General features: G+C 39.4%; 1 protein-coding gene across 1 annotated transcript; it reads right to left on the reverse strand.

The window, feature by feature from the left end:
* Positions 1 to 4,870: 4,870 nt before the first annotated feature.
* Positions 4,871 to 27,800, reverse strand: acadm (acyl-CoA dehydrogenase medium chain). The gene is made up of 12 exons (XM_061978915.1): positions 27,712 to 27,800; positions 27,296 to 27,404; positions 25,046 to 25,143; positions 24,881 to 24,950; positions 24,690 to 24,790; positions 24,546 to 24,626; positions 22,840 to 22,970; positions 22,666 to 22,774; positions 16,978 to 17,118; positions 7,484 to 7,579; positions 5,507 to 5,755; positions 4,871 to 5,433 (listed from the first exon to the last, which is right to left on the reverse strand). The coding sequence occupies exons 1-12, from the start codon at positions 27,724 to 27,726 to the stop codon at positions 5,362 to 5,364; spliced, it is 1,272 nt and encodes a 423-aa protein (XP_061834899.1). The 5' UTR covers positions 27,727 to 27,800; the 3' UTR covers positions 4,871 to 5,361.
* Between the last annotated feature and the right edge of the window lie 175 nt (positions 27,801 to 27,975).

A 27,975-nucleotide genomic window follows, 5' to 3' on the forward strand; every position in this document is an offset into this window, starting at 1 on the left:
GACCACAGAACACTTTTCCACTTTGCATGAGTCCATCTTAGATGACCTCGGGCCCAGAGAAGCCAGCGGCGTTTCTGGATGTTGTTGATAAATGGCTTTCGCTTTGCATAGTAGAGCTTTAACTTGCACTTACAGATGTAGCGACAAACTGTATTTAATGACAGTGGTTTTCTGAAGTGTTCCTGAGCCCATGTGGTGATATCCTTTAGAGATTGATGTCGGTTTTTGATACAGTGCCATCTGAGGGATCGAAGGTCACGGTCACTCAATGTTGGTTTCCGGCCATGCCGCTTACGTGGAGTGATTTCTCCAGATTCTCTGAACCTTTTGATGATATTATGGACCGTAGATGTTGAAATCCCTAAATTTCTTGCAATTGCACTTTGAGAAACGTTGTTCTTAAACTGTTTGACTATTTGTTCACGCAGTTGTGGACAAAGGGGTGTACCTCGCCCCCATCCTTTCTTGTGAAAGACTGAGCATTTTTTGGGAAGCTGTTTTTATACCCAATCATGGCACCCACCTGTTCCCAATTAGCCTGCACACCTGTGGGATGTTCCAAATAAGTGTTTGATGAGCATTCCTCAACTTTATCAGTATTTATTGCCACCTTTCCCAACTTCTTTGTCACGTGTTGCTGGCATCAAATTCTAAAGTTAATGATTATTAGCAAAAAAAAAAAAGTTTATCAGTTCGAACATCAAATATGTTGTCTTTGTAGCATATTCAACTGAATGTGGGTTGAAAATGATTTACAAATCATTGTATTCCGTTTATATTTACATCTAACACAATTTCCCAACTCATATGGAAACAGGGTTTGTACTTGGTTTTAGCAATCAAGAATATTTTAGTTGTTTTTATCCTTCTTTGTGGTGGGGACATTGTTGATTGTCATGTCATGTTCGGATGTACTTTGTGGACGCCAGCTTTGCTTCACAGTAAGTCTTTGCTGTCGTCCAGCATTCTGTTTTTGTTTACTTTGTAGCCAGTTCAGTTTTAGTTTCATTCTGCATAGCCTTCCCTAAGCTTCTATGCCTTTTCTTAGGGGCACTCACCCTTTTGTTTATTTTTGGTTTAAGCATTAGACACTTTACCTGCACGCTGCCTCCCGCTGTTTCCGACATCTACAAAGCAATTAGCTACCTGCTGCCACCTACTGATATGGAAAAGTATTACACGGTTACTCTGCCGAGCTCTAGACAGCACCGACACTCAACAACAACACACCATTTGCAGACTATAATTAATGGTTTGCAAAAAATATTTTTAACCCAAATAGGTGAAATTAGATAATCTCCCACGGCACACAGTGGTTGAAAAACACTGCATTAGGTCATGAGTAAAAAAAAATTATGCTCCAAGCCTCCCCACGTGATATTACGAATATCACGGTGAACCTCGGAATATCCGACCAAAACATCCGGTCTCACTAGCCAGCATTAGAATATAGCCAGAGGTGGACATAACTTTGTTTTTAGAGCCATGTAAAGGAAGAAAGTTAGTGTTTAGGGGATGGCTGAGTAAATAAGTGGATTATATTAAGGAATTAAAGAAATAAAAACTTCAATATATTTGTGTTTTGCTGTTTTAAAACTGATAAAACTGCTGTACCAGACAGCTCAAATGAACTGGAACTGTACATGACTTAATGTTGAAAGAGGGCAGATATGATTTACTTATTTGTTCCATTTCATTCATGATAAACGCTATTGCTGCATTTGTTTTTAAATTTAAAAAATTAAGTTGTGCGCTTCATTCACTAACTGCGTGACAAAAAAGATCAATTAGAATAGTACTAATGTTGGATATAGAGAACATACAAACCCTTTATTAAATCACAATTATTGAAATTCAACAATTTGGTGCATTTGCAAACGGCTAAAATTATGTATCACGCAAACTATAACCTGCTACCCAAGAATGTACAACAATTCTTCTTAACAAAAGAGGATAAATATAACCTTAGAGGAAAATCTAATTCCAAAACATTTGTATGCTCGTACAACACTTAAAATCTTTAGTATATCACTATGTGGTATTAAATTATGGAACGGATTAACCAAAGAAATCAAACAAAGCACCAATATGATTCAGTTTAAGAGACGGTTCTAACTACAAGAGTTCACAAAGTACACAGAACAAGAATTATGAACATCTTGAACCCTTTTTTTTTATTATTGAGACAAAGATTATTTATGTATTTAATATTTGTTTGCTTACTATGGTATATTATTTATTTGTTCACTGTTCTGTTACAGAGAACAAGGAAATTGGCTAAAATTGCTATGGTATGAAAAGGGGGTAGGATTAAATAAGCTCTGCTTCTTCCTACTCCTTTTCAGACGTGCTGTAATGAAACAACTGGAATCGTGTGATGCATTACATTGTATCGTATGCATGTTCGTAATAAACTGAAACTGAACTGAACTATGTTTAGCTGTAAATCTGCACACTACTGAAGCAGAATTAGTCTAATTCCAAGCAAAGGGCTTTCCAAGATCTAATGAAAACTATGGAGAAGCATCTGGAAGGAGATACTATAGAAGTCTACTCTCCAAGGTAAATGCTGTACATTAGGGCTATTCAACTACATCATGAAGAGGGCCGCAGTTTCCCAAAGGCTTAGGGGCCGGACATCGAAAAGTAGAGGTTTTGTCAGATAGTGCCTCCGCAGGTTATATATTTTTTTAATACTACTTTGCAATTAGGTAAACACAAACGCATCCACTTTCACACTGCACTGTCAAATTCATTTTTCTGCCCACGCTACTCGTTTCCAGCGTGTGCAGCTAGACAGATAGTTAACAGCATGAAGAAACAGAAGCTCCAGAAGTTTTGTTGAGGATTGATGTTCCTTCTTTTGCATTATTTTCTTTCCTAAGTTTCCTTCATTTAAGTCTGTAGGACTAAAATATATATTTTTAAATACTTTACAAATGTATTGTCAATTGTGTATTTTATATAATGTCCATTGTGTATTTTACATAAATAAAATACGTTTAGTGTTATTACATTGACACAATGAACTATAAATGTTTACACATATAGAAATAAACATCCACATCAAACGTTGGATACAATTTATGTTTGACTCATTACAACTAAACCTAAGGTGTAGCATTATCGCCCTGTATTGGTCAAATTTAGCATTACATGTATTAAACATACTAAGACAAAAAAAAAAAAAAAACACAAATACAAAAGATATCACAAAGTCAGCAAATTCAATACAATATAAACTAAATATCTTTGTGCACAATATCTACTTACAAAGGTTTGGCCAAGTTCCGTAATGAAGCTTACGTGTGTGGATTTTTACTTTTGTTGCTACTTGTCAGGATCAATGTGTCCGTTACTTAAAAAGGTCCCACAGGAAACAATGACTCTGAGCACTTGCTCGGGCAGAACATTCGTACTTTGTTGTCCAGTCGTTAAGTCGGATTTTCGTAACTTTTTCAGGGTTGAATGACATACTTGCCAACCTTGAGACATCCAATTTCGGGAGGTGGGGGGTGGGTGCGGGGGGCGTGGTTGGGGCGGGGGCGTGGTTAAGAGGGGAGGAGTATATTTACAGCTAGAATTCACCAAGTCAATTATTTCTTATATATATATATATATATATATATATATATATATATATATATATATATATATATATATAAATAAGAAATAATTGACTTTCAGTGAATTCTAGCTAAATATATATATATATATATATATATAAATAAGAAATAATTGACTTTCAGTGAATTCTAGCTAAATATATATATATATATATATACAAGAAATAATTGACTTTCAGTGAATTCTAGCTAAACATATATATTATTTATATATATATATATATATATATATATATATATATATAAATAAAATAAATACTTGAATTTCAGTATTCATTTATTTACACATATACACACACATAACACTCATCTACTCATTGTTGAGTTAAGGGTTGAATTGTCCATCCTTGTTCTATTCTCTGTCACTATCTTTCTAACCATGCTGAACACCCTCTCTGATGATGCATTGATGTGTGGCACGCACAAAAGTGCTTTCATCAAATGCACTAGATGGCAGTATTGTCCTGTTTAAGAGTGTCACAACATTGCTGTTTACGTTAGACGGACTGCTTTACTGTAGACGTTCTTTATATTGTGGGAAAGCGGACTCAGGTCCGCATGGAGCTGGAGGGGGCGTGGCCTCCAGCTCCGCCTGAATTTCGGGAGATTTTCGGGAGAAAATTTGTCCCGGGAGGTTTTCGGGAGAGGCGCTGAATTTCGTGAGTCTCCCGGAAAATCCGGGAGGGTTGGCAAGTATGTTGAATGAGTACTCTTCTGCTCACCCACTGCTGCTTCTTTATGACACATGTGCCTCGCGGTTGCCCCCTGTGGGGTAGGGGGAGTACTGCATACATAACCAACCCTAGTTTTAATGGTTTAATCAAGCCTATTTGGGTGACGTTCGGCGGGCCAAAGAAAAGCTTTGGCGGTCTGGATGTGGCCCACGGGCAGTCAGTTGAATAGACCTGATATACATTAAATCATAGAACTACTCTAGTATTACATGTTAATGTATTGTTTTTTTTTTTAAAAAGCATTACATGTAAAAACTGTGTTGACTTAAGATACAAGTGTTTTAAGTCAAGAGCACCATCAAAGCACCAATTAAGCTGGTAGGTTGGAGGTACTACTATATAAACGCTTCTAGAAGAAATAGGTACAAGTGGAGGTTTGTGAACATGAGACGTGCACATATTGTTTGTATTAACTGCAGTATTGGAGTAGGTGGTTTTACAGCAATAATTGTTTAACTCCCAATAGGCATTAATTGTTCAACTCACAATAGGCATGGCCACAAGTTGTGATTATTTTTCAAACCTTTATTTATGAGCAAAAGTTACAATAAATAATATCTGAATATCATTTTGTTTGTAGCAAAACAAGACAATGTGATTGTAGAGGCGTTTCATAATTATAACGCACATATTTTTCCATGATTAAGTGCCAAAGAGAATGCAAAATAAGGGTTATGGTGCTACTTTACAGATCTTAAATGTTATGAAGCCTTAATAATAATGTAGCTCTTGATGGCGAAGTATTGCCCAACAAGTACAAGTTCATCTAAAAAAACCCGAGCCAACAATACATTAGACTTGCCTGTAATCCATTCTTAAAAAATGACTTGTTTACTACAGTTAATCATGGCTTAACTTAAGGCAATTGAAGCTGAATGTCTGAAAACTGGTTTGCACTGTGGATGGAAAAGGCAGATTTTTGAGGCGTAGATGAATTAGCAAGTCAGGTGGGGGACGACAGACATATTTATAAAATACAAATAACTTCACGTGTGCAGGGTTCATTTCTTGGCCTTTGCCAGGTGTTCACGAGAAATAATCATTCTTTGGATCTGAGCGGTGCCTTCATAGATCTACAAAAAAAAGACACGAGTAAGTTACAAGCGTTGCATTATGTGCTGAACGTTAGAGAGCTTGAACGCTCACCTGGTAGATCTTGGCGTCCCTCATTAGCTTCTCCACAGGGTAGTCGCTATTGAAGCCGTTGCCTCCGAATATCTGCACGGCGTCCGAGGCCACCTGGTTGGCAATGTCGCCAGCAAAGGCCTTGGCGATGGAGGCGTAGTAGGTGTTCCTGCGGCCTCGGTCCACTTCCCAGGCGGACCGCTGGTACGCCATGCGGGCCAGCTCCACCTTCATTGCCATTTCGGCCAGGATGAAGGCCACGGCCTGGTGCTGCCAAACAGGAAGCCACACAAGTCCTTAATGAGACCTGCTCAGACTTTGCAACATTTATTTTAGGGCTGCACAAAAAAAGGTCATCTTGATTCAAACCAATATGTGATCTAATTTCAAAATGGACAAACTGCCTCCCAAAAAATAAACGCTGCCATTTTACTCAAGGACTAACTGTCCTTCAGCGAACATCAACAGCCAGTGGGACCAACTCGCCCTGGTTATCGTTAATCAATTTATAGAAGCAATCGTTTTAACTTATTGTAAACGTGCATGAGTGAGCGAGCCTGCAATGCATTTGACCTGATGAATTAGGTCATTCTATTTATATTAGGGCTGGGCGATATATCGATAGACTCGATATATCGCAGGTTTGTCTCTGTGCGATATAGAAAATGACTATATCGTGATATTGGAGTATACGTTCTCACGCAGTTGCTTTTAGCTGCGGGCATTACACTACAGGCTCTGCTCACTTTTTGTTGTCTCTCCTTCTCACAGAGACGTAAAACAAGCGCACCTTCTTACATACATCACATACGTACACGCCCTCGTGGAGCAGAGAGGTAGCGGCATGGGTAACGTTAGCTGCGGTGCAAGTGGTAATACGAGAGAAAGAAGGTGCGAATCTGGTAACAAATGAAGTAAGAATTAATTCCCAAGAAAAACAGCAGGGGGCCCATCGTCTGGCGGTGGTTTGGCTTCAAGCGGGAATATGTCGAACAGACAACCGTAATTTGTCAAGTGTGGGGCAAAAGCGTTAAAAGTAGCATCACTGCTAATATGTAGCATCATTTGAAAAGTCACCCGCTAGAGAATGAAGAGTGCTTGAAACTCCGCATGTCAACATCTCCGTTCGGTGCCACACTAACAAAATGCCGAGGCAACCATTTCCACATCACCACCGTATGAAAAAAAATAGTCAACAACAGAAGGAGATAACGTCCGCAGGAACCTACCACATAGCGAAGGACATACACTATTTGATTTCCTATAATGCAGCTCATTTTTATTTGACACTTATTGAAATATCTCGTGTGACATCATGCACAAAAGTGCACTTTATTTGTTTTAAACTATTGTAGTGGCGTTCTGTACAAAAAGTGCAATTGAATTTAGTGTTGTTTTGATCTTAGTGACATGCACAAAAGTGCACTCATAGCTTGTTTTAAAATGTCTCTGACAATCTTGCACTTTGTTTTGAAATGACATGAATGTTTGTGCCACTGCTTAATAATTGTTTAATAAATACACTTTTGGTAAATTGATTTAGTTGTGATTTCCCTCTCTGCATGAACGTTTAAAATGAGCACATATTAATGCAGTATGAACAAGAATGTTTTAATGTAGACACATAGAATCATCATACTGCTGTGATTATATGCATCAAGTGTTCATTCAAGGCTAAGGCAAAATATCAAGATATATATCGTGTATCGTGACATGGCCTAAAAATATCGAGATATTAAAAAAAGGCCATATCGCCCAGCCCTAATTTATATTTAAAAAAATATATGATAATAATAATAATAATAAAAACATCCCCATTTAACTGTCCTGCTGGGACTTGCCATAAAGTGTGATTTCTTACAAAAGAAAGCAGATGACCCAGAACATGGTATGAGTGCGAACATATTGTCCCAGAGAGTCAATCCCCATTCTGAGCAGGACAATCCTTAACTTTTTGCAGAATATTACAGCCCTTATTTGTTTCAAGAAACAACAAACCTCAGCAATCGCTCTGCCAAAAGTCTTCCTTTCTAGGGCGTAAGCGGTGGCTTCATCGAGGGCCCTCTGCGCCAGGCCTGTGGCTCCTGCTGCCACCTGCGAAGTACATGAACTTTATTAGCTGTATACTAAAAATTTAAAACATTTTATGAAATAAAGGGCTGTCTTCGATATTTGACAATTCCATTCAGAGGAGTCGGATTCAACCCACAGCTGCTGCCAATATTTGGTGTAGAAGACCTAATTAGGGTATTTGGAACAATGTGTGCGTCTGCTGGGACAAGGGAGGCATTGGTCACATGGGCATGTGATTTACATGACAGGAGTATTTAGGAAGGTGTACTCACCTGTGTCAAGGGAGGAAATAGGAGAGAGGCCAGATTTGGTATGCCGTATTTGCTTCATTTTCGGCCGTAACGCTTCTTTCACGCCGTGCTAACTCGTGCTGAGAGTTAACAAATCTACTTCTAATGTACTCGGTCAAGCATGTAATTCAAGCTCGGAACCCATACACGCGACCACCAGGAAATGTGGCCGCAACATTTGGGTTTTGCAATCAAGTAGATCTCCACACACCCCAATTTTTAAAGTGACTGACCGCATGCTTTTTGGTTACTTTTTTGCAACTGCGTTAAAGTGCTTAAAATTCAGCTATAGAATTCAATGATTGTAGAGATGTCCGATAACGGCTTTTTTGCCGATATCCGATATTGTCCAACTCTTAATTACCGATTCCAATATCAACAGATACCGATATATAGTCGTGGAATTAACACATTAGTATGCCTAATTTTGTTGTGATGCCCCGCTGGATGCATCGGTTTTCCAAAATAAATCAACTCAAGTTATGGAAAAAAATGCCAACATGGCACTGCCATATTTATTATTGAAGTCACAAAGTGCATTATTTTTTTTAACATGCTCCAAAACAGCAGCTTGGAATTTGGGACATGATCTCTCTGAGAGAGCATGAGTGGGCGGGGTTGAGGTGAGGTGGGGAGGGAGGAGGTAGAGGGTAGCGGGGGGTGTATATTGTAGCGTCCCGGAAGAGTTAGTGCTGCAAGGGGTTCTGGGTATTTGTTCTGTTGTGTTTATGTTGTGTTACAGTGCGGATGTTCTCCCGAAATGTGTTTGTCATTCTTGTTTGGTGTGGGTTCACAGTGTGGCGCATATTTGTAACAGTGTTAAAGTTGTTTATACGGCCACCTTCAGTGTGACCTGTATGGCTGTTGACCAAGTATGCTTGCATTCACTTGTGTGTGTGAAAAGCCGTAGATATTATGTGATTGGGCCGGCACGCAAAAGCAGTGCCTTTAAGGTTTATTGGCGCTCTGTACTTCTCCCTACGTCCGTGTACACAGCGGCGTTTTAAAAAGTCATAAATTTTACTTTTTGAAACAGATACCGATCATTTTGAAACAGATACAGAAAATTTCCGATATTACATTTTAAAGCATTTATCGGCCGATAATATCGAAAGTCCAATATTATCGGACATCTCTAAATGATTGCCATCCCCACTAATTAGATATCAGAGAGAATATTAAACCCTCTCATGCGTGGAGAGGTTATCAGGTGACCACAGATGACGCGCTAGCTGTTCAAAGTCGGGACGCAGGGTGGACCACTCCTCTGTGCATCAGTTGTGGACATCTCTGTGCTGCTGACTTGTCTCCATTCAAGATGATCCCCAGCTGGCCCCACTATGGACTGGACTCTCACATTATGAACCGTATCCACTCGGCATCCATTGCACCGGTCGCCCTTTGAGACACTTGTGATTAAGGTCTATATAAAAAAATTAAAAAAACTTAGATTTTTAATAATATGCATACCGTATTTTTCGGAGTATAAGTCGCACCTGCCGAAAATGCATGATAAAGAAGGAATAAAACATATATAAGTCACACTGGAGCCCGGCCAAACTATGAAAAAAACTGCGACTTATAGTCCGAAAAATACGGTATATATTTTATACTTGCTTTATAAACACCAAAGTCCATCCATCCATTTTCTACCGCTTATTCCCTTCAGGGTCGCGGGGGGCGCTGGAGCCCATCTCAGCTACAATTGGGCGGAAGGCGGGGTACACCCTGGACAAGTCGCCACCTCATCGCAGGGCCAACACAGATAGACAGACAACATTCACACTCACATTCACACACTAGGGCCAATTTAGTGTTGCCAATCAACCTATCCCCAGGTGCATGTTTTTGGAGGTGGGAGGAAGCCGGAGTACCCGGAGGGAACCCACGCAGTCACGGGGAGAACATGCAAACTCCTATCTTGTAATAAAATCCAGACAAATTACCGTATTTTCCGCACTATAAGGCGCACCTAAAAACCTCCAATTTTCTCAAAAGCCGATAGTGTGCCTTATAATCCGGTGCGCCTTATATATGGACCAATATTGAGCCACAACGGGTCTGGCAACTACGGCAAGCAGCCGCCGACTTCATTTTCCCCCGTAGAAGAAGGAGGTTATGCTGGGATATATGACTGCGCGAGGCGTGCCGTTTCATTTCCATTTGTTTGTTTATGTAAAGACCGCAAAATGACTCCTATTAAGAGACACGCTTACGACGCAGAGTTTAAACTTAAGGCGATCAGTCACGCAGTAGAACACGGGAATAGAGCAGCAGCGAGAGAATTTAACATTGTCACTGAACTGCTAGACAACAGCAGCGACACTGACTCCATTAATGACGACTTCGACGAGCATGTTAAATGCCGTATTCGCCCAACTGTTTAATTTGGACACTGAAGAAGAAGAATTTGAGGGATTCGTGGATGAGGAATAACTTCATAAAGTGAGCTGTACACGTTTATTTTGTGTGTTGTGTTGTGTGACATTAACGTTTGAGCAACGTTGAGTTATTGATATATTGTTATTGCTCTGCACTATTCGGAGTGTTACTATATTGTGATTGCACTAATGTTTGATTTACCGTAACAGTATCAGACTGTTTTTTACCTGTTTATTGAATCAGGGAAAAGTTCCCCTCCACTATGTGATATAAATGTTGCACTGCATGTTATACCTTGCTGTTGTTAAAAGGTAAACAAAACACCACGTCACTGACTTTACCTCGGGGAAAATAATAAAACAGCTGTTTATTCATTTTGGGAGTGAACGGAGTTGTCGGAACGCTGGTTTGTAACTATTAATAAAATTTGACTGACCTGTCTGACTGTTTTGTTGACATTCCCTTTAGCGCAGCTCCTTCTAATGGATGCATAACGTAACCCCAGCCTCTACTGTAGCATCTATTCTATGCGTCTTATAATGCGGTGCGCGTCTTATATATGAACAAAGTTTTAAAATAGACCATTCATCGAAGGTGCGCCTTATAGTGCGGAAAATACAGTATTTTACATTTTAAAAACATAAAATTCAAGAAGCAGTCCTTTAGTTTTTAGGACTAAACTAAACTTTTTGAGGTCATATTTGCAAAAGGCTAAGGACCAGGGGGAAGGATATGCACTTGATCCTGTTTGTAGTGTTCTGCTGTATAAATGTTAGCAAATAAGTTTTTTAATGACTATTTAATAGTCTTCGCAGGCCTGCATTAGCATGCTGACTAACTAGTTAAATATTTGTGTGTGATGTACCTGAAGAAACGTTGAAATTGCTTTGTCTCGCCTCTAGGGATGATACTCGAAACCGGTTTTCCCGGTTGTTCGATAAGAAAAGAACCGAGTCCTCGGACTCGAATCCCTTTTTGAGAACCGGTACCCGTTATCGAGACCACTATAGTAAAGAAAAAAAAGAGTTGGTTCTTTATTCGAATCCCTCGGAACGAATCCCGTCCCGACCACAAATGCTCCGTGGGACGTCACAAGAAATGACGTCACGTAGCTCAGTCATTAGGCGCAGATAGGGAAAGCAGGAGAAAAATGGACCGGAAAAAGCGCTCCAAGGTGTAATAAAGTTCAAAACAAAAAGGTATAATCCAATGAATAACTTTACTAAGAGATTTGAGCAGGGTACAAACACATGACGAACACCCGGAACATAGCAACCAGGCTAGCAACGCACCTCCTTTACGGCAGCTGTCGCAACGTTCTTAAAGCAACCGCAGCACATACATATATATACACACAACATATATTTCCCTTTTTTAACTTTTGTTTTTCTTTCCTTGTAATTAAAACAAAATCACACTGTATATGTGTTGTCGGTCTAATTATAAATAATGCAGACGAGGCGTGTTGGCTGAGTTCTTGACGTTTACGTTCACAGCGTGCTCATAACCTCATTCTTAGCTGCCGGGTGGCGACATGCAACAACACTTTTCGGGGCTACCGCGCATGCTCGTCACTCCCGTTGCATGCTGGGTAGTGTAGTTATGTTCCCTAGCCTAGCTCATAACATCACATCTTTCCCCCTATAAAGAAATAATGTTAACTCAATAAAGTGTAATTCTTTTTTTAGCTTTAACTTTTCATTTTTTAGCATTGTAACCACATTTGCAAACAACGTTTCTCTTCATATAATTATCTTTCAATAAAGAAATCAAGTGCAAAAATGTCAAAGCATCATAAACAGTTATGTCAAATAGCAGCAGAGGTGCACTTTTTGGAGAGCTGTATTATTTTCTGTTTTGTGCCCAAGGGACTGATTTTATTTAACACTATATTATTATTTATACACCTATAGTGATCACAGAGACAGGTTGTTTTTGTGTTACTGTATATATTTGTTTTTCTGAAAAATCCCACTTAATATACTTTGGGTAACAGTCAATATTTATTTATTTTATTTTTTTAGGGGGGTAACAGTCAATATTTATTTGTTTATTAGATTTTATTTTTTTCTTATATAATAAAAGTGAGCTTTTGTTAAACCAAATATTGGGTGTTTTTTTTCCATATACAACAACCTATCTGGACTCGATAAGAGAATCGATAAGGAATCGGTTCGATAAGAGGATTCGATAATAGGCTCGAACTCGATAATTTCTTATCAAACATCATCCCTACTCTGCACTATTTGGAGTGTTACTATATTGTGATTGCACTAACGTTTGATTAACTGTAACAGTATCAGACTGTTTTTTACGTGTTTATTGAATCAGGGAAAAGTTCCCCTCCACTATGTGATATAAATGTTGCACTACATGTTATACCTTGCTGTTGTTAAAAGATAAACGAAATACCACGTCACTGACTTTACCTCGGGGAAAATAATAAAACAGCTGTTTATTCATTTTGGGAGTGAACGGAGTTGTCGGAACGCTGGTTTGTAACTATTAATAAAGTTTGACTGACCTAGCTGACTGTTTTGTTGACATTCCCTTAAGCGCAGCTCCATCTAATGGATGCATAACGTAACCCCAGCCTCTACTGTAGCGTCTATTCTATGCGCCTTATAATGCGGTGCGCGTCTTATATATGAACAAAGTTTTAAAATAGACCATTCATTGAAGGTGCGCCTTATAATCTGGTGCGCCTTATAGTGCGGAAAATACGGTATTTTACATTTTGAAAACATTAAATTCAAGAAGCAGTCCTTTAGTTTTTAGGACTAAACTAAACTGTTTGAGGTCATATTTGCAAAAGGCTAAGGACCAAAGGGAAGGATATGCACCTGATTCTGTTTGTAGTGTTCTGCTGTATAAATGTTAGCAAATACGTTTTTAGATGACTATTCAATGGTCTTCGCAAGCCTGCATTAGCATGCTGACTAACTAGTTAAATATTTGTGTGTGACCTACCTGAAGAAACATTGAAATTGCTTTGTTTCGCCTCTAGGGATGATACTCGAAATCGGTTTTCCCGGTTGTTCGATAAGAAAAGAACCTAGTCCCCGGACTCGAATCCCTTTTTGAGAACCGGTACCCGTTATCGAGACCACTATAGTAAAGAAAAAAAAGAGTTGGTTCTTTATTCGAATCCCTCGGAACGAATCCCGTCCCTACCAGAAATGCTCTGTGGGACGTCACAAGAAATGACGTCACGTAGCTCAGTCATTAGGCGCAGATAGCGAAAGCAGGAAAAACAATGGACCGGAAAAAGCGCTCCAAGGTGTAATAAAGTTCAAAACAAAAAGGTATAATCCAATGAATAACTTTACTAAGAGATTTGAGCAGGGTACAAACACATGACGAACACTTTTACGACCAACCGGAACATAGCAACCAGGCTAGCAACGCACCTCCTTTACGGCAGCTGTCGCAACGTTCTTAAAGCAACCGCAGCACATACATATATATATACACAACATATATCTCCCTTTTTTAACTTTTGTTTTTCTTTCCTTGTAATTAAAACAAAATCACACTGTATATGTGTTGTCTGTCTAATTATAAATAATGCAGACGAGGCGTGTTGGCTGAGTTCTTGACGTTTACTTTCACAGCGTGCTCATAACCTCATTCTTAGCTGCCGGCGTGACGACATGCAACAACACTTTTCGGGGCTACCGCGCATGCTCGTCACTCCCGTTGCATGTTGGGTAGTGTAGTTGTTATATTCCCTAGCCTAGCTCATAACATCACATCTTTCCCCCTATAAAGACATAAAGTTAACTCAATAAAGTATTTCTTTTTTTAGCTTTAACTTTTCATTTTTTAGCATTGTAACCACATTTGCAAACAACTTTTCTCTTCATAGAATTTTCTTTCAATAAAGAAATCAAGTGCAAAAATGTCAAAGCATCATAAACAGTTATGTCAAATAGCAGCAGAGGTGCACTTTTTGGAGAGCTGTATTATTTTCAGTTTTGTGCCCAAGGGACTGATTTTATTTAACACTACATTATTATTTATACACCTATAGTGATCACAGAGACAGGTTGTTTTTGTGTTACTGTATATATTTGTTTTTCTGAAAAATCCCACTTAATATACTTTGGGTAACAACGGTCAATGTTTATTTATTTTATTTTATTTTTTTAGGGGGGTGACAGTCAATATTTATTAGATTTTATTTTTTTTCTTATATAATAAAAGTGAGCTTTTGTTAAACCAAATATTGTGCATTTTTTTCCATATACAACAACCTATCTGGACTCGATAAGAGAATCGATAAGGAATCGGTTCGATAAGAGGATTCGATAATAGGCTCAAACTCGATATTTTCTTATCAAACATCATCCCTACTCGCCTCTAGCTTTAGTGGAGTCTTTGTGCTTGTCACAGAAGATGTGTTTACTACTTTGCTAGAGGTCGATGTGATGTTTCTTGTTTGTTGCCTACTACAGCAGCTCACTTGTCAACTGCTGCAGATTTTTTTTTTACCTTACAGGACGCTCATCCGTATGAAACACTGTCACTGGCCTGCCAGCGTGCTCCCCTGGCAAGCGAATCCCGCCTTTGGGACTCACCAGAAATCGGACACCACCTCACTGCAAAAGGTGTAGCTCTCTTCTGAAAACAATACCATTTTTACTTCCTCTAGTCAATTGGTGCCACACAGGAGGAGAACCTCAGTAAACTATCCCATCTCTACCGTGTTGGTTTATCATAGTCGTTTAGCCTTTTTTTGGGAGGTGGAAAATGTCGAATAAGATGTTTTTTTCACTTTTATGAAAGACTGTATTCCTTTTACATTGGTACCCTAACCCAGTGTTTTTCAACTTTTTTTGAAAAAAAGCGGAGGCACACCACCAGCAGAAATCATTAAAAACTGAAACTCAACAGCCGGTATTGACAATAAAAAGTCGTTGTCGCAATTGTTGGGTATGACTTTAAACCATAACCAAGCATGCATCAATATAGCTCTTGTCTCAAAGTAGGTGTACTGTCACCACCTGTCACATCACGCCGTGACTTATTGAGTTTTTTGCTGTTTTCCTGTGTGTAGTGTTTTAGTTCTTGTGCTCCTATTTTGGTGGCTTTTTCTCTTTTTTTGGTATTTTCCTGTAGCAGTTTCATGTCTTCCTTGACCGCTATTACCCACACCTACTTTGTTTTAGCAATCAAGAGTATTTCAGTTTTTATCCTTCTTTGTGGGGACATTGTTGATTGTCATGTCACGTTCGGATGTACTTTGTGGACGCTGTCTTTGCTCCACAGTAAGTCTTTGCTGTCGTCCAGCATTCTGTTTTTGTTTACTTTGTAGCCAGTTCAGTTTTAGTTTCGTTCTGCATAGCCTTCCCTAAGCTTCAATGCCTTTTCTTAGGGGCACTCACCTTTTGTTTATTTTTGGTTTAAGCATTAGTCACCTTTTTACCTGCACGCTGCCTCCCGCTGTTCCCGACATATACGAAGCAATTAGCTACCTGCTGCCACCTACTGATATGGAAGAGTATAACGTGGTAAGTCTGCCGATCTCGACGGCGTGGCGAAGTTGGTAGAGTGGCCGTGCCAGCAATCGGAGGGTTGCTGGTTACTGGGGTTCAATCCCCACCTTCTACCATCCTAGTCACGTCCGTTGTGTCCTTGGGCAAGACACTTCACCCCTTGCTCCTGATGGCTGCTGGTTAGCGCCTTGCATGGCAGCTCCCGCCATCAGTGTGTGAATGTGTGTGTGAATGGGTGAATGTGGAAATACTGTCAAAGCGCTTTGAGTACCTTGAAGGTAGAAAAGCGCTATACAAGTATAACCCATTTATCATTTATTTATTTATCTCCAGACAGAACAGACACTCAACAACAGCACATTATTTGCGGATTATAATTACTGAAATAGGCTCCAGCGCCCCCCGCGACCCCGAAGGGAATAAGCGGTAGAAAATGGATGGATGGGTTTGCAAAAAATATTTTTAATCCAAATAGGTGAAATTAGATCATCTCCCATGGCACACCAGACTGTATCTCACGGCACAGTGGTTGAAAAACACTGCCCTAATCTACAAGCACATTGCATTCCACAACCAAGCTCATAAATCACAATACCCACATCTTAAAAAGCAGACCCACCCATTTTAGTGAATTGAAATCAGTTTTTTAGTCCGTGCTTGGCCTTCCCAAACAGCAATTTTAATGTGTAACATGTCTTAAATTTAAAAATAAATAAATAAAAACTTTACATAATATGGTTTTAAAAACATCCGCCCGATTGTAGCTGAGATAGACTTAATAGCAGCAGGAGGAGGATGACTGCTGAAAGGCTGTGGAAAATGGACTTTCTGCTAAAAAAGTTTGGTTTTCAAGGGTTGGAAAATGCTATTTTGATCTGGAGCTATTAGCTAATGCTGGCAAACTAGACCGAATGTTTTGGGGCGAGTCTTACGGGGTTCACTGCTATGCCATGTAGCAGCTCGCAACTCAAATTATGCTCACAATTTAATGCATAACAAAAAGCTGAGACATCTTTTATCTCAAAATATTTGTAAGTTAAGGTACAAGTGTCTAACTTTGGAAGACTCACCTTATAGCGACTACATCTGCACCCTTGTGATGTTACCTAGTGAGCGGTCAGTATGCAATACTACTGTACATATCTGTCATTGAACATTGACTATGGACAAAAATCTAACCAATCAGATTTAACTATGAAAATCCTTAGTCGAAAACAGCCCTAAATTAGGTATTAGTCACATGACTTACTGGTGGCCGAGTCTTGTCGAAGGCACCCATGGCAATCTTGAATCCCGCTCCCTCACCGATGAGGACATTCTCTTTCGGAATTCTCACGTCCTCAAACGTGATGCCTCTGGTGTCCGAGCACCTCTGGCCCATGTTCATTTCCTGCAGTGTCAAACAAAACGTTTATTTGAATCTTTAGCTTTGCCCATCTTAAAATAACCTTTAAAGATTAAGACAAATAAAAAAAGGGGGAAAAAAAAGGTCAACAGGGGTTTTTGCAGGTAAGGTTTATTGCCTTTTTCCATGCCACTTAAATGTAATGCCCATGTCCTACCGCCGATAGTTATGTATAGTCAGAACCTTACAATTGTGCAATCTTAAATAGTTGATAAGTTTACATTAACTGGCTCACAAGAAGTTATTTGTAGAGAGGTCCGATAATGGCTTTTTTGCAGATATTTGATATCCCGATATTGTCCAAGTCTTAATTACCGATTCCGACATCAACCGATACCGATATATACAGTCGTGGAATTAACCCATTATTATGCCTAATTTTGTTGTGATGCCCCGCTGGATGCATTAAACAATGTAACAAGGTTTTCCAAAATAAATCAACTCAAGTTATGGAAAAAAGTGACAACCTGGCACTGCTATATTTATTATTGAAGTCACAAAGTGCATTATTTTTTTTTCCAACATGCCTCAAAACAGCAGCTTGGAATTTGGGACATGCTATCCCTGAGAGAGCATGAGGAGGTTGAGGTGGGCGGGGTTGGGGGTGTGTATAATGTAGCGTCCCGGAAGAGTTAGTGCTGCAAGGGGTTTCTGGGTATTTGTTCTGTTGTTTTTATGTTGTGTTACGGTGCGGATGTTCTCCCGAAACGTGTTTGTCATTCTTGTTTGGTGTGGGTTCACAGTGTGGCGCATATTTGTAACAGTGTTAAAGTTGTTTATACGGCCACCCTCAGTGTGACCTGTATGGCTTTTGACCAAGTATGCTTGCATTCACTTGTGTGTGTGAAAAGCCGTAGATATTATGTAATTGGGTGGGCACGCAAAGGCAGTGCCTTTAAGGTTTATTGGCGCTCTGTACTTCTCCCTACGTCCGTGTACCACTCCGTACAGCGGCGTTTTAAAAAAAGTCATACATTTTACTTTATGAAACAGATACCGATAATTTCCGATATTAGATTTTTAAAGCATTTATCGGCCGATAATATCGGCAGTCCGATATTATCGGACATCTCTAGTTATTTGTATTTATTTTTCTACAGTAGTAGCAGCAGCTGCCAGTTGTAGCGGCGACAGCAGAAGTTGCTTTGTTGGTCACATCAAAGAAATTTGGCATGGTTAACTGCTGCCTGCCTTTAATTGCAGACTTGTGATTCGCTACTGGCAAGTATGATTTCACCGCACTAGTGCCCAATGAGCAAAGTTAAGGTCTGCAGAATGCTTCTCTGGGTTTGTATTTGACGAGCTTTAACAAGGTTTTGAAAAGGTAGCCTCCCATCCACTTTTGCTGAAATTGGCATTTTCCCCATTTATTCCTTTTTGCGCTTAAACCACAGCATGGGCACGTTCACAGGATGAAGCCTTCCAAGTATCCAGTGTTCTGACTTTGTGCAACAGCCATAGACAATAGCCAAAAGGTCCCACCTGCACTTCCAATCCAAATTATTATAATGTTTATATAATCAAAAATAAATTATGAACAATGTTTCCCCCCCCCATCTATTGTACGGGCTTGTGTAACGGAGGTCAGCCAGTGTGGCTGGGCCATGTATACGTTAGTGGAATTCACTCCCTGATAGAGATGCGCGGATAGGCAATTATTTCATCCGCAACCGCATCACAAAAGTCGTCAACCATCCGCCATCCACCCGAACCAACATTTTATCAAAACCACACCCGCCCGCACCCGCCCGTTGTTATATATCTAATATAGACGATGCAAGGCATTAGTGAGGTTATAAAGCTTTTGCCTGTTAAAGAAAGGAGACTGATCCAATGCAGCAGACATTCAATGCGTGCCACGCATCTCTTGGCCACGCATTCGTGGCTAAGAGATATTAATGCGTGATAATATTATTTATCATTATTATAATATTATTGTCATTTCCATTAAGAAAGTGTTGACTATTGTTGCCAATGCCCTCAGATCAGGAGTGCGTTCCTCACACTTTGTGTGCGCAGTTGCAGCAAGCAGAACGAGGCTTTTAAGTTAAAAAAATGTTTTAGAAAGACTGGGCCTATATTTTCGTTAGGTAAAAAAAATGTTCTGAATTTATTTCAATGAATATTAACTTGTTAACGTTATAATGCTCAAATAGGGACGAGGGCGGGGTGCACAGTGAAGCAGTGAACAATTTCACGACAAAGATGAACCTTTTATTGATTGATCTGCAGCCATGACAAAATATCAGACAATCTCCATTGTCAACGACAGGCAGGAAAATAAAGATAAACACATAGCCTATGTTCTAGGCATAGGCATAGGCTCATACGTTTTTAAGTTGAAATAAAAAAATAAAATAAAAAATGTGCCTCATAAGCCTTAGGCTGTCAATCACGCGCACAGGCTTAAATTATACAATAACATATGTATGTCATCTCTATTTAAACAAAAATAAATTAAATAAATAATGATAAATTACCTGCAACTTATTGGCCAAGGCAAATAGCTGAAGGGGGGAAATCAAACCCATCAGACTGCACTTTATCATCAAACTTGAATTATAATGAAAATAGACGGTCGCGACAAACAAAGCAGGCTAAATAGCCTTACATTGATGCCAATCGGAGATGCGCTTCACTTGAAAGCGAGGCCAAATAATTATTCACACATAGTAGTATATCTCGAATAGAAAAAAAACGTTGCCATCTTTTTTTCTTTTCTTCTTCTGTTGTGTTGTGTGGTGGTGTGCTGCAGTGCAGTGCCGGATAAATAATTGACTGTTTCAAAGAGTGCTGCTCGTTTTTCGTATGTGGGTAACATTTAACTATGTATATATATTTCCGAATTGGTTTAACCGCCACCCGCCTGAATCTATTTAAAATCTTTTTTTTTTTTTATTTCACCCGCCCGACCCGCGGATTATCCGCGGTTGTGTCCGCAAACCGCGCATCTCTACTCCCTGACAACCTTAAGAGCAGTGCTGGATATTAAGTTGACAGCTGAGGTTTTTAGCTCGATAGCTAGCACGCTGCACTCTTATTCGAAGGACCCATGTTCGAGTCCTGGGCTGACAGAAAGCGGAGGCTTAACCAGGCAATTACATTTGGGCTGAAAATACATTTTGCTGGACAATAAATTATTCCACAAATTATTGTCAGCGTTATTTAAAAAAAAAAATTTAAATTAAGCAGTAATGTAATCAAAACAAATACCTTAATTATCCCAAATAAGTAAACACAAATAAAATGGTCTCAACCTCTATTAGCAAAAACTGCACTTAAATAAACATTGAACGTCTTAAAGTGCAGTTTTCCCCCATTTGAAAAAACTGGGTGAGGTGTTTGGTCTTTTTTGTTGCCAATGCCATCATGGCACACTTGGTCAGTTCATATGCCCGTGTTGCTCATTCAGTTTGAAGATGAAATACTCTCACACAAGGACATTAGGCTTTGTAATCTTTATTCCTCTTATTTTTTTGTTAATTAGCAGAAATTTTCACTAGTGAGTAACAACTAATAATTCTGTGTGTGTTAGCTAAAGGCCCAAATATACCCTTGCGTAACGTAGCTTGCGAACGCAGTGCATCTCGCTCCTCCCCTTATTTACTTTCCCGGAGACCTTGACGTGCACATCCCACCCCAAAAAACAAGCATCAGCGTTCACTAATGACTAAGAAATACTAAAAGTTATGAAAAACTTCCCACATCCTATCTAAAAGGAGACAATTTCCATCAAACTAAATTATTTTTTTTATTGCAATATGATGCTGTTCTATTTTCTTTCCTTATCCCTTGCACATGTTTCAGGTTTTTGTTTTCTGTCCTTTCAGTAGTTTTGTTTCGACTTCTTAAATTACCGTTTGAAAAATTTTATTTTCCACCGCAGGAACTTTCCCCGTTTACCCAGGTAAAATAAAGTTCCCCCTGTGTTTCTACCAAAAAATACCCGGGTAGATTTAGTTGAAATTTTGTTTTTTTTCCATCCCTGCCAACTAGGTGGGACTTTTGGAAGGTTCCTAGAACCTCTTTGGGGGCGGGCGGGCTGTCAAACGCAAAATGTTTGAACACATTTGGGGGCGTTCCTAAAACGTATTTTTCGAACACAAGCTTTTGTGGGGCATCTGTGTGCAGAAGAACACACAGTGGAACTATCTTGCAGTGTTTTACTCAGTCGCAGTCTTTAAACTATGTAGTTCAATATTTTCTACAAACTAATTTTCAATATGCAAAACTAAGAGAAGTGCACAGACTCTTTTAAAACGTATTAACAGAGTAATATAAAGTATTCTGTCGACCTCAGCTGCTTACTACTCTGTGAGACTTTGTTGGAGAAATGTGAAATAAAAAAGGAGGCAGTACACGAGTGGAACAAGGGTAAATTACATCAAATATTCACCATTTACTTTATTACATGCTGTAAAAATAGCGACACTCCACTTGTGTAATTATTAACCTCAACCCAAGTGAACTGAATGTTAATGCTAACATGCTAATGCTAAATCGGCTGTGTTAGTATTGTCGCAGTGAAATAAACACTTGCATTTATCATTTATATATTGTTATTTACAGCTGAAATGGACCATAAGGACTCGCCTGACCCTAATGAATTCCTCATTTACTGAAGGGACAACTTTCTGACTGTTGGACATTGTGGACAAAAGCCTGACATTTTTCTAAACAATTCGGTACACTTAAAGAAAAAATAAACAAAAACAAATCAAAAATAAATTAATAAAATAAATAAATAAATATACACACACACACACACACACACACACACACACACACACACACACACACACACACATATATATATATACACACATATATACACATACATATACAAACATATATATATACACATATACATACATACATATATATATATATATATATATATACATACATACATACATACATACACACATACATATATATATATATATAAAATCGTTTGTTTAGTAAAATAAATAACCTAATATTGTCTGTTATTTAAATAGTATCAATGTAAAAAGTTATATTAAACCACCTCCATACTGATTTGTATAACCTACTCTGAACTGTTAAGAGTGGGCCGGTATAGCTCGGTTGGTAGAGCGGCAGGTTCGATCCCCGCTTCCGCCATCCTAGTCACTGCCGTTGTGTCCTTGGGCAAGACACTTTACACACCTGCTCCCAGTGCCACCCACACTGGTTTAAATGTAACTTAGATATTGGGTTTCACTATGTAAAGCGCTTTGAGTCACTAGAGAAAAGCGCTATATAAATATAATACACTTCACTGAACTGTAAAATGTGGTGGAAACATACCACATAGGTCTACAGGAACCTATAGTTCCTTGAACTAAAGGTTCCAGGAACTTAAAGCTCGTTAACTTTTGGTGGAAAAGGGCCTATTGACCATCGGCCCAGGGCCTACAATTGTATTAACTTTGTGTAATGCCTCTACACATCAAATGTATTGCCAGTTCAGCCGTAATTTTCTCAAAATCGATTTAATGACCCGCAGAAACCCTGTTAAATAAGTCTTACTTTTCTACCCGGTTGAACTCCGGGGGTGTCTGCATCCAAAATGAAGCCTGTAAAAGCCTTGTTGGTGGGACATTTTGGGTCTGGATCAGTGCGGGCCAGGAGGAAGTACCTGTTATTTGAAGGTAACATTAACTACATAAACATAATGGCAGTGTACAATGCACGCACACCCACCAGTTAGCTTTGCCGCCATTGGTGATCCACATCTTCTGGCCGTTGACCACGTACTCGTCACCCTTCTTTACGGCCCGCGTCTTGACGCCCGCCACGTCGGAGCCGGCGCCTGGCTCTGTCACGCAGTACGCCTGCAGAACAAAAACATCTGAAAGTGAAAACCATTTTATATGTTTCCATCCACCGGCTTTGAACATGCATTAAATTGATCATTCTGGAGCCGCAAATCATTCATCTTGCACTTCGCCTTGCCACTTCTTGTGTAACTAATTCGACTTTGCTGTGAGCTTTCGTTAAGTTTTCTGCTTAGCTGTAACATAACGTTGCGCGCACACTAGCTGGTGGTGCTCGACAACTTCTGACCGAGCGGCACAGTTGGCCTACTCTAGTTACGTTTTGTAGTGTCCTCAAAAATGTTAACATTTAAAAGCAAGACTGAAGTTTATATATGTTTTAAATAAATAAAGATTTAAGAGCTTTCGAAATCGTATTTAAGACCTTTTGAGATTTTAGGAGAATTTGACATTTTAATGTCTTAAATTCAAATTGTCGGATTTAAGACCCCGTGGAAACCTTGTTATTTTGCGGGACACTTCTGTTCAGGTCCAAAAAAGTAGACTAGGCTCACTTGCAAGGCACATTCACAGGGACGACACTTTGATCTGTAGGTCAGCTTGTTTCACATTAAGGAGGTTAAAAGTAGAGATGTCCGATAATGGCTTTTTTTGCAGATATCCGATATTGTCCAACTCTTAATTACCGATATCAACCGATATATACAGTCGTGGAATTAACACATTATTATGCCTAATTTTGTTGTGATGCAATAAACAATGTAACAAGGCTTTCGAAAATAAATCAACTCAAGTTATGGAAAAAAATGCCAACATGGCACTGCCCTTTTTATTATTGAAGTCACAAAGTGCATTATTTTTTTTTAACATGCCTCAAAACAGCAGCTTGGAATTTGGGACATGCTTTCTCTGAGAGAGCATGAGGAAGTTGAGGTGGGCTGTGTTGAGGTGGGGCGGGGGGGTATATTGTAGCATCCCGGAAAAGTTAGTGATGCAAGGGTTTCTGGGTATTTGTTCTGTTGTGTTACGATGCGGATGTTCTCCCGAAATGTGTTTGTCATTATTGTTTGGTCTGAGTTCACAGTGTGGCGCATATTTGTAACAGTGTTAAAGTTGTTTATACAGCCACCCTCAGTGTGACCTGTATGGCTATTGACCAAGTATGAATTGCATTCACTTGTGTGTGTGAAAAGCCATAGGTATTATGTGATTGGGCCGACACGCAAAGGCAGTGCCTTTAAGGTTTATTGGCGCTCTGTACTTGTCCCTACATCCATGTACCACTACGTACAGCGGCGTTTTAAAAAGTTATAAATTTTACTTTTTGAAACCGATAATTTCCGATATTACATTTTAAAGCATTTATCGGCAGCCCGATATTATCGGACATCTCTTGTTAAAAGTGTTGCATCAAGTCAACACGAAAGGTGAGTAGTTTCATGCTTTTTCATTGCAGTGGTTAACTTATTTTACGCTTTAAAAAGGTATATTTAAAAGTGTCATTCAAGACATTGCATTTATATTTAAATCTTACAAGGGGATGTGTGGTTGGAAACTTCACATGAAATCAAAAGTCAAATCGCATCTCGCAATAAAAAGCTAAAAAAAAAATAATAAAAAAAAGGGACTTACACACATAAGAGGCTCCTCTGTCATTCTTCCAAGATATTTTTTCTTCTGTTCCTCATTGCCAGCAATAATAACAGGCATTTGCTGTAGAGGCAATTAAACAAATTGTTACAGCAAAACACACATGAAGCGTTTTTTTAAACTCACGCCCAAAGAGTTGGCCTCGATGGCTGTTTGCACTCCAGTGCAGCCGTAGGCCAGCTCCTCTGTGATAAGGCAGTTGTCGAAGATGGACAAGCCCATGCCCCCTGAAAAGACAACACAGAAGATTAAAAAGATATAATGTCATGAAAGGTGCTTTTAAGTCCATGCAATGTGAATTTATTTTAAAAAGTCACCATAGTCATCTGCAATGTGGCTGTTCATCAGTCCAAGCTCCCACGCTTTCTTGATGATTGGCATTGGATACTGCAGAAAAGGTTCAATTGTTTTACTATAAGCCAGTGCCAATTGAAGATCAATTAAAAAAAAAAAGTCACCACCCTATCTTGGCAATAACCCACCTCTCCACTTTTGTCATAATCTGCAGCCTGAGGGACGATTTCTTCTCGTGCAAACTTGCGCGCCAGCTGCTGGAACTCTCGTTGTTGATCCGTAAACTCTGAACAAAAAGAAGATTAAATGACAACGTTTAAAAAAAAATGTGAACAAAACAAGCGATCCCTCGTACAGCTGCTGCCAATTGCTTGAATTTTACTGATGTCACGTCCGGCTCACGTCCCGCCCATTAAATAAGCATGCTGGTCAAGCTAGCTGTGCTCTCAATGGGTGCTAGTTAATTGAAATACCACAACACTGGATATTGTTCAGATAAGTTGCATTTAATAACTTGCACACAAAGCGACACTGGAGGTGACTGTGACGTGCGCATTTTCCGCGCATGCGTACTAGGTCGCGTTGCGCAGGCGGACAGACGGGTCCGGGGGTCTTAAACGGTGGCATTGTTGTGTGTGATTTACCCTGGATAACCTTATCCGGCTTAGTGTAAACGGGGCCTAAATTGGCCCTAGTGTGTGAATGCGAGTGTGAATGTCTGTCTATCTGTGTTGGCCCTGTGATGAGGTGGCGACTTGTCCAGGGTGTACCCCGCCTTCTGCTCGAATGCAGGCTCCAGCACCCCGCGCGACCCCGAAAGGGACAGGTGGTAGACAATGGATGGTTGGATCATCAAATGTTCAAAAGGCTACCTTGTGAATCTATTATTAGGGGTTTACAATGGAAATCACTAGGGATGTCCTATAATATCGGACTACCGATATTATGGGCCGATAAATGCTTTAAAATGTGATATCAGAAATTATCGATATCAGTTTCAAAATTATCGATATCAGTTTTAAAAAGTAAAATGTATAACTTTTTTAAACGCCGCTGTGTACACGGACGTAGGGGGAGGTACAGAGCGCCAATAAACCTTAAAAGGCACTGCCTTTGCGTGACGGCCCACTCACATAATATCTACGGCTTCACACACACACACACAAACAACTTTAACACTGTAACAAATATGTTCCGCACTGTGAACCCACACCAAACAAGAATGACAAACATTTCGGGAGAACGTCCGCACCGTAACACAACAGAACAAATACAAGAATCCCTTGGAGCACTAACTCTTCCGGGACGCAATAATATACACACACCCCTTAACCCCGCCCACCTCAACCTCCTCATGCCGTCTCAGGGAGAGCATGCCCCAAATTCCAAGCTGTTGTTTTGAGGCATGTTTGCACTTTGTGACTTCAATAATAAATATGGCAGTGCCATGTTGGCACTTTTTTCCATAACTTGAGTTGATTTATTTTGGAAAACCTTGTTACATTGTTTAATGCAGTGGTTCTCAACCTTTTTTCAGTGATGTACCCCCTGTGAACATTTTTTTTTAATTCAAGTACCCCCTAATCAGAGCAAAACATTTTTGGTTGAAAAAAAGAGATAAAGAAGTAAAATACAGCACTATGTCATCAGTTTCTGATTTATTAAATTGTGTAACAGTGCAAAATATTGCTCATTTGTAGTGGTCTTTCTTGATCTATTTGGAAAAAAATATATAAAATAACGAAAAACTTGTTGAAAAATAAACAAGTGATTAAATTATAAATACAGATTTCTACACATAGAAGTAATCATCAACTTAAAGTGCCCTCTTTGGGGATTGTAATAGAGATCCATCTGGATTCATGAACTTAATTCGAAACATTTCTTCACAAAAAAAGAAATATTAAACATCAATATTTATGGAACATGTCCACAAAAAATCTAGCTGTCAACACTGAATATTGCATTTCTTTTCACAGTTCTTTTTGACAGACATTTTAGTGAGGGTCAAACCATCATGGCATGGGGAAACTCTGGGTTTATGGTAATGAATGGAATAGTCTACTTCATTTGATGTTCAGTTTATGAACTTATATTCATAGTTTGTTGAAGTTTTATTCAATAAATATATTTATAAAGGATTTTTGAATTGTTATTTTTAGAATATTTAAAAAAAATCTCACGTACCCCTTGGCATACTTTCCTAGAACCACTGGTTTAATGCATCCAGCGGGGCATCACAACAAAATTAGGCATCATAATGTGTTAATTCCACGACTGTATATATCGTTATTGGTTGATATCGGAATCGGTAATTAAGAGTTGGACAATATCGGAATATCGGCAAAAAAAAGCCATTATCGGACATCTCTAGAAATCACCGTTTTTAAAAATGATATGATAGCATTGTAACTAAACAAGATTTGTACAATACCTACCAAACGAGAAACCGTTCGCCGCCGAGTGATCCGTGGAGGTTTTGACGCTGGCGGCCGCCGCACCGGAACTCTGCAGCCGGACACCACAACGCGCGCTGGCCCGGAGTACCTGGTACCGAGGGGGGAGCATGTCACACATTTTCACGTATTTTCACGCAATATAACCCAGCATATTTGTATTATTACTTTAGTATGAAAGTGATATTTTCGAGGTTCGTGTGACAAACGCTGTCAAGTGTTTTTTTAACACGTTAAAACAAACAAGCTAATGCTAGCGAGTGACCGACTAAGCTAGCACGGCTGGGAGTTGAAGCCCACAAATTCGAATTATCCACCTTTAATTGACAGAAAGGGACTCACTAAACTATGTGAGCTACACGCGGTTTGAGTGGGAAAAAAACACGCAAGACACATACCTTATTCCACAGCATTGTTGAACTTCGGTGAAATGACAACACTGAAGCGGTTGCCTTTTACCCCACTTCAATATGACCGCCAAAGCAGCCAATCACAACAGTACGTTCAGTCACATGACCCCCTGTCGGAGCTTTAACGCGCGACCTCTGCCCTACTTTGTTACCTAAGTTCGTGTTTCATGCCTTCAAGTGTCTCTTTTAAAGCTTTGCTTGATTCTGTCAAACTAGATGCGAGTAGACGATGAACATCCATCCATCCATCCA

The sequence above is a fragment of the Nerophis lumbriciformis genome, linkage group LG19, assembly GCF_033978685.3.
Source record: "Nerophis lumbriciformis linkage group LG19, RoL_Nlum_v2.1, whole genome shotgun sequence".
Lineage (NCBI taxonomy): Eukaryota > Metazoa > Chordata > Actinopteri > Syngnathiformes > Syngnathidae > Nerophis > Nerophis lumbriciformis.

Bases quoted from the DNA above. Each gene is read 5' to 3' on its own strand.
- acadm (XM_061978915.1), bottom strand. The intron at 24,791-24,880 runs GTGACTTTTTAA...TTGTCTTTTCAG, and splicing joins CCACATTGCAGATGACTATG to GGGGCATGGGCTTGTCCATC. The intron at 22,971-24,545 runs GTAAGTCCCTTT...TTTGTTCTGCAG, and splicing joins CAGAGGAGCCTCTTATGTGT to GCGTACTGCGTGACAGAGCC.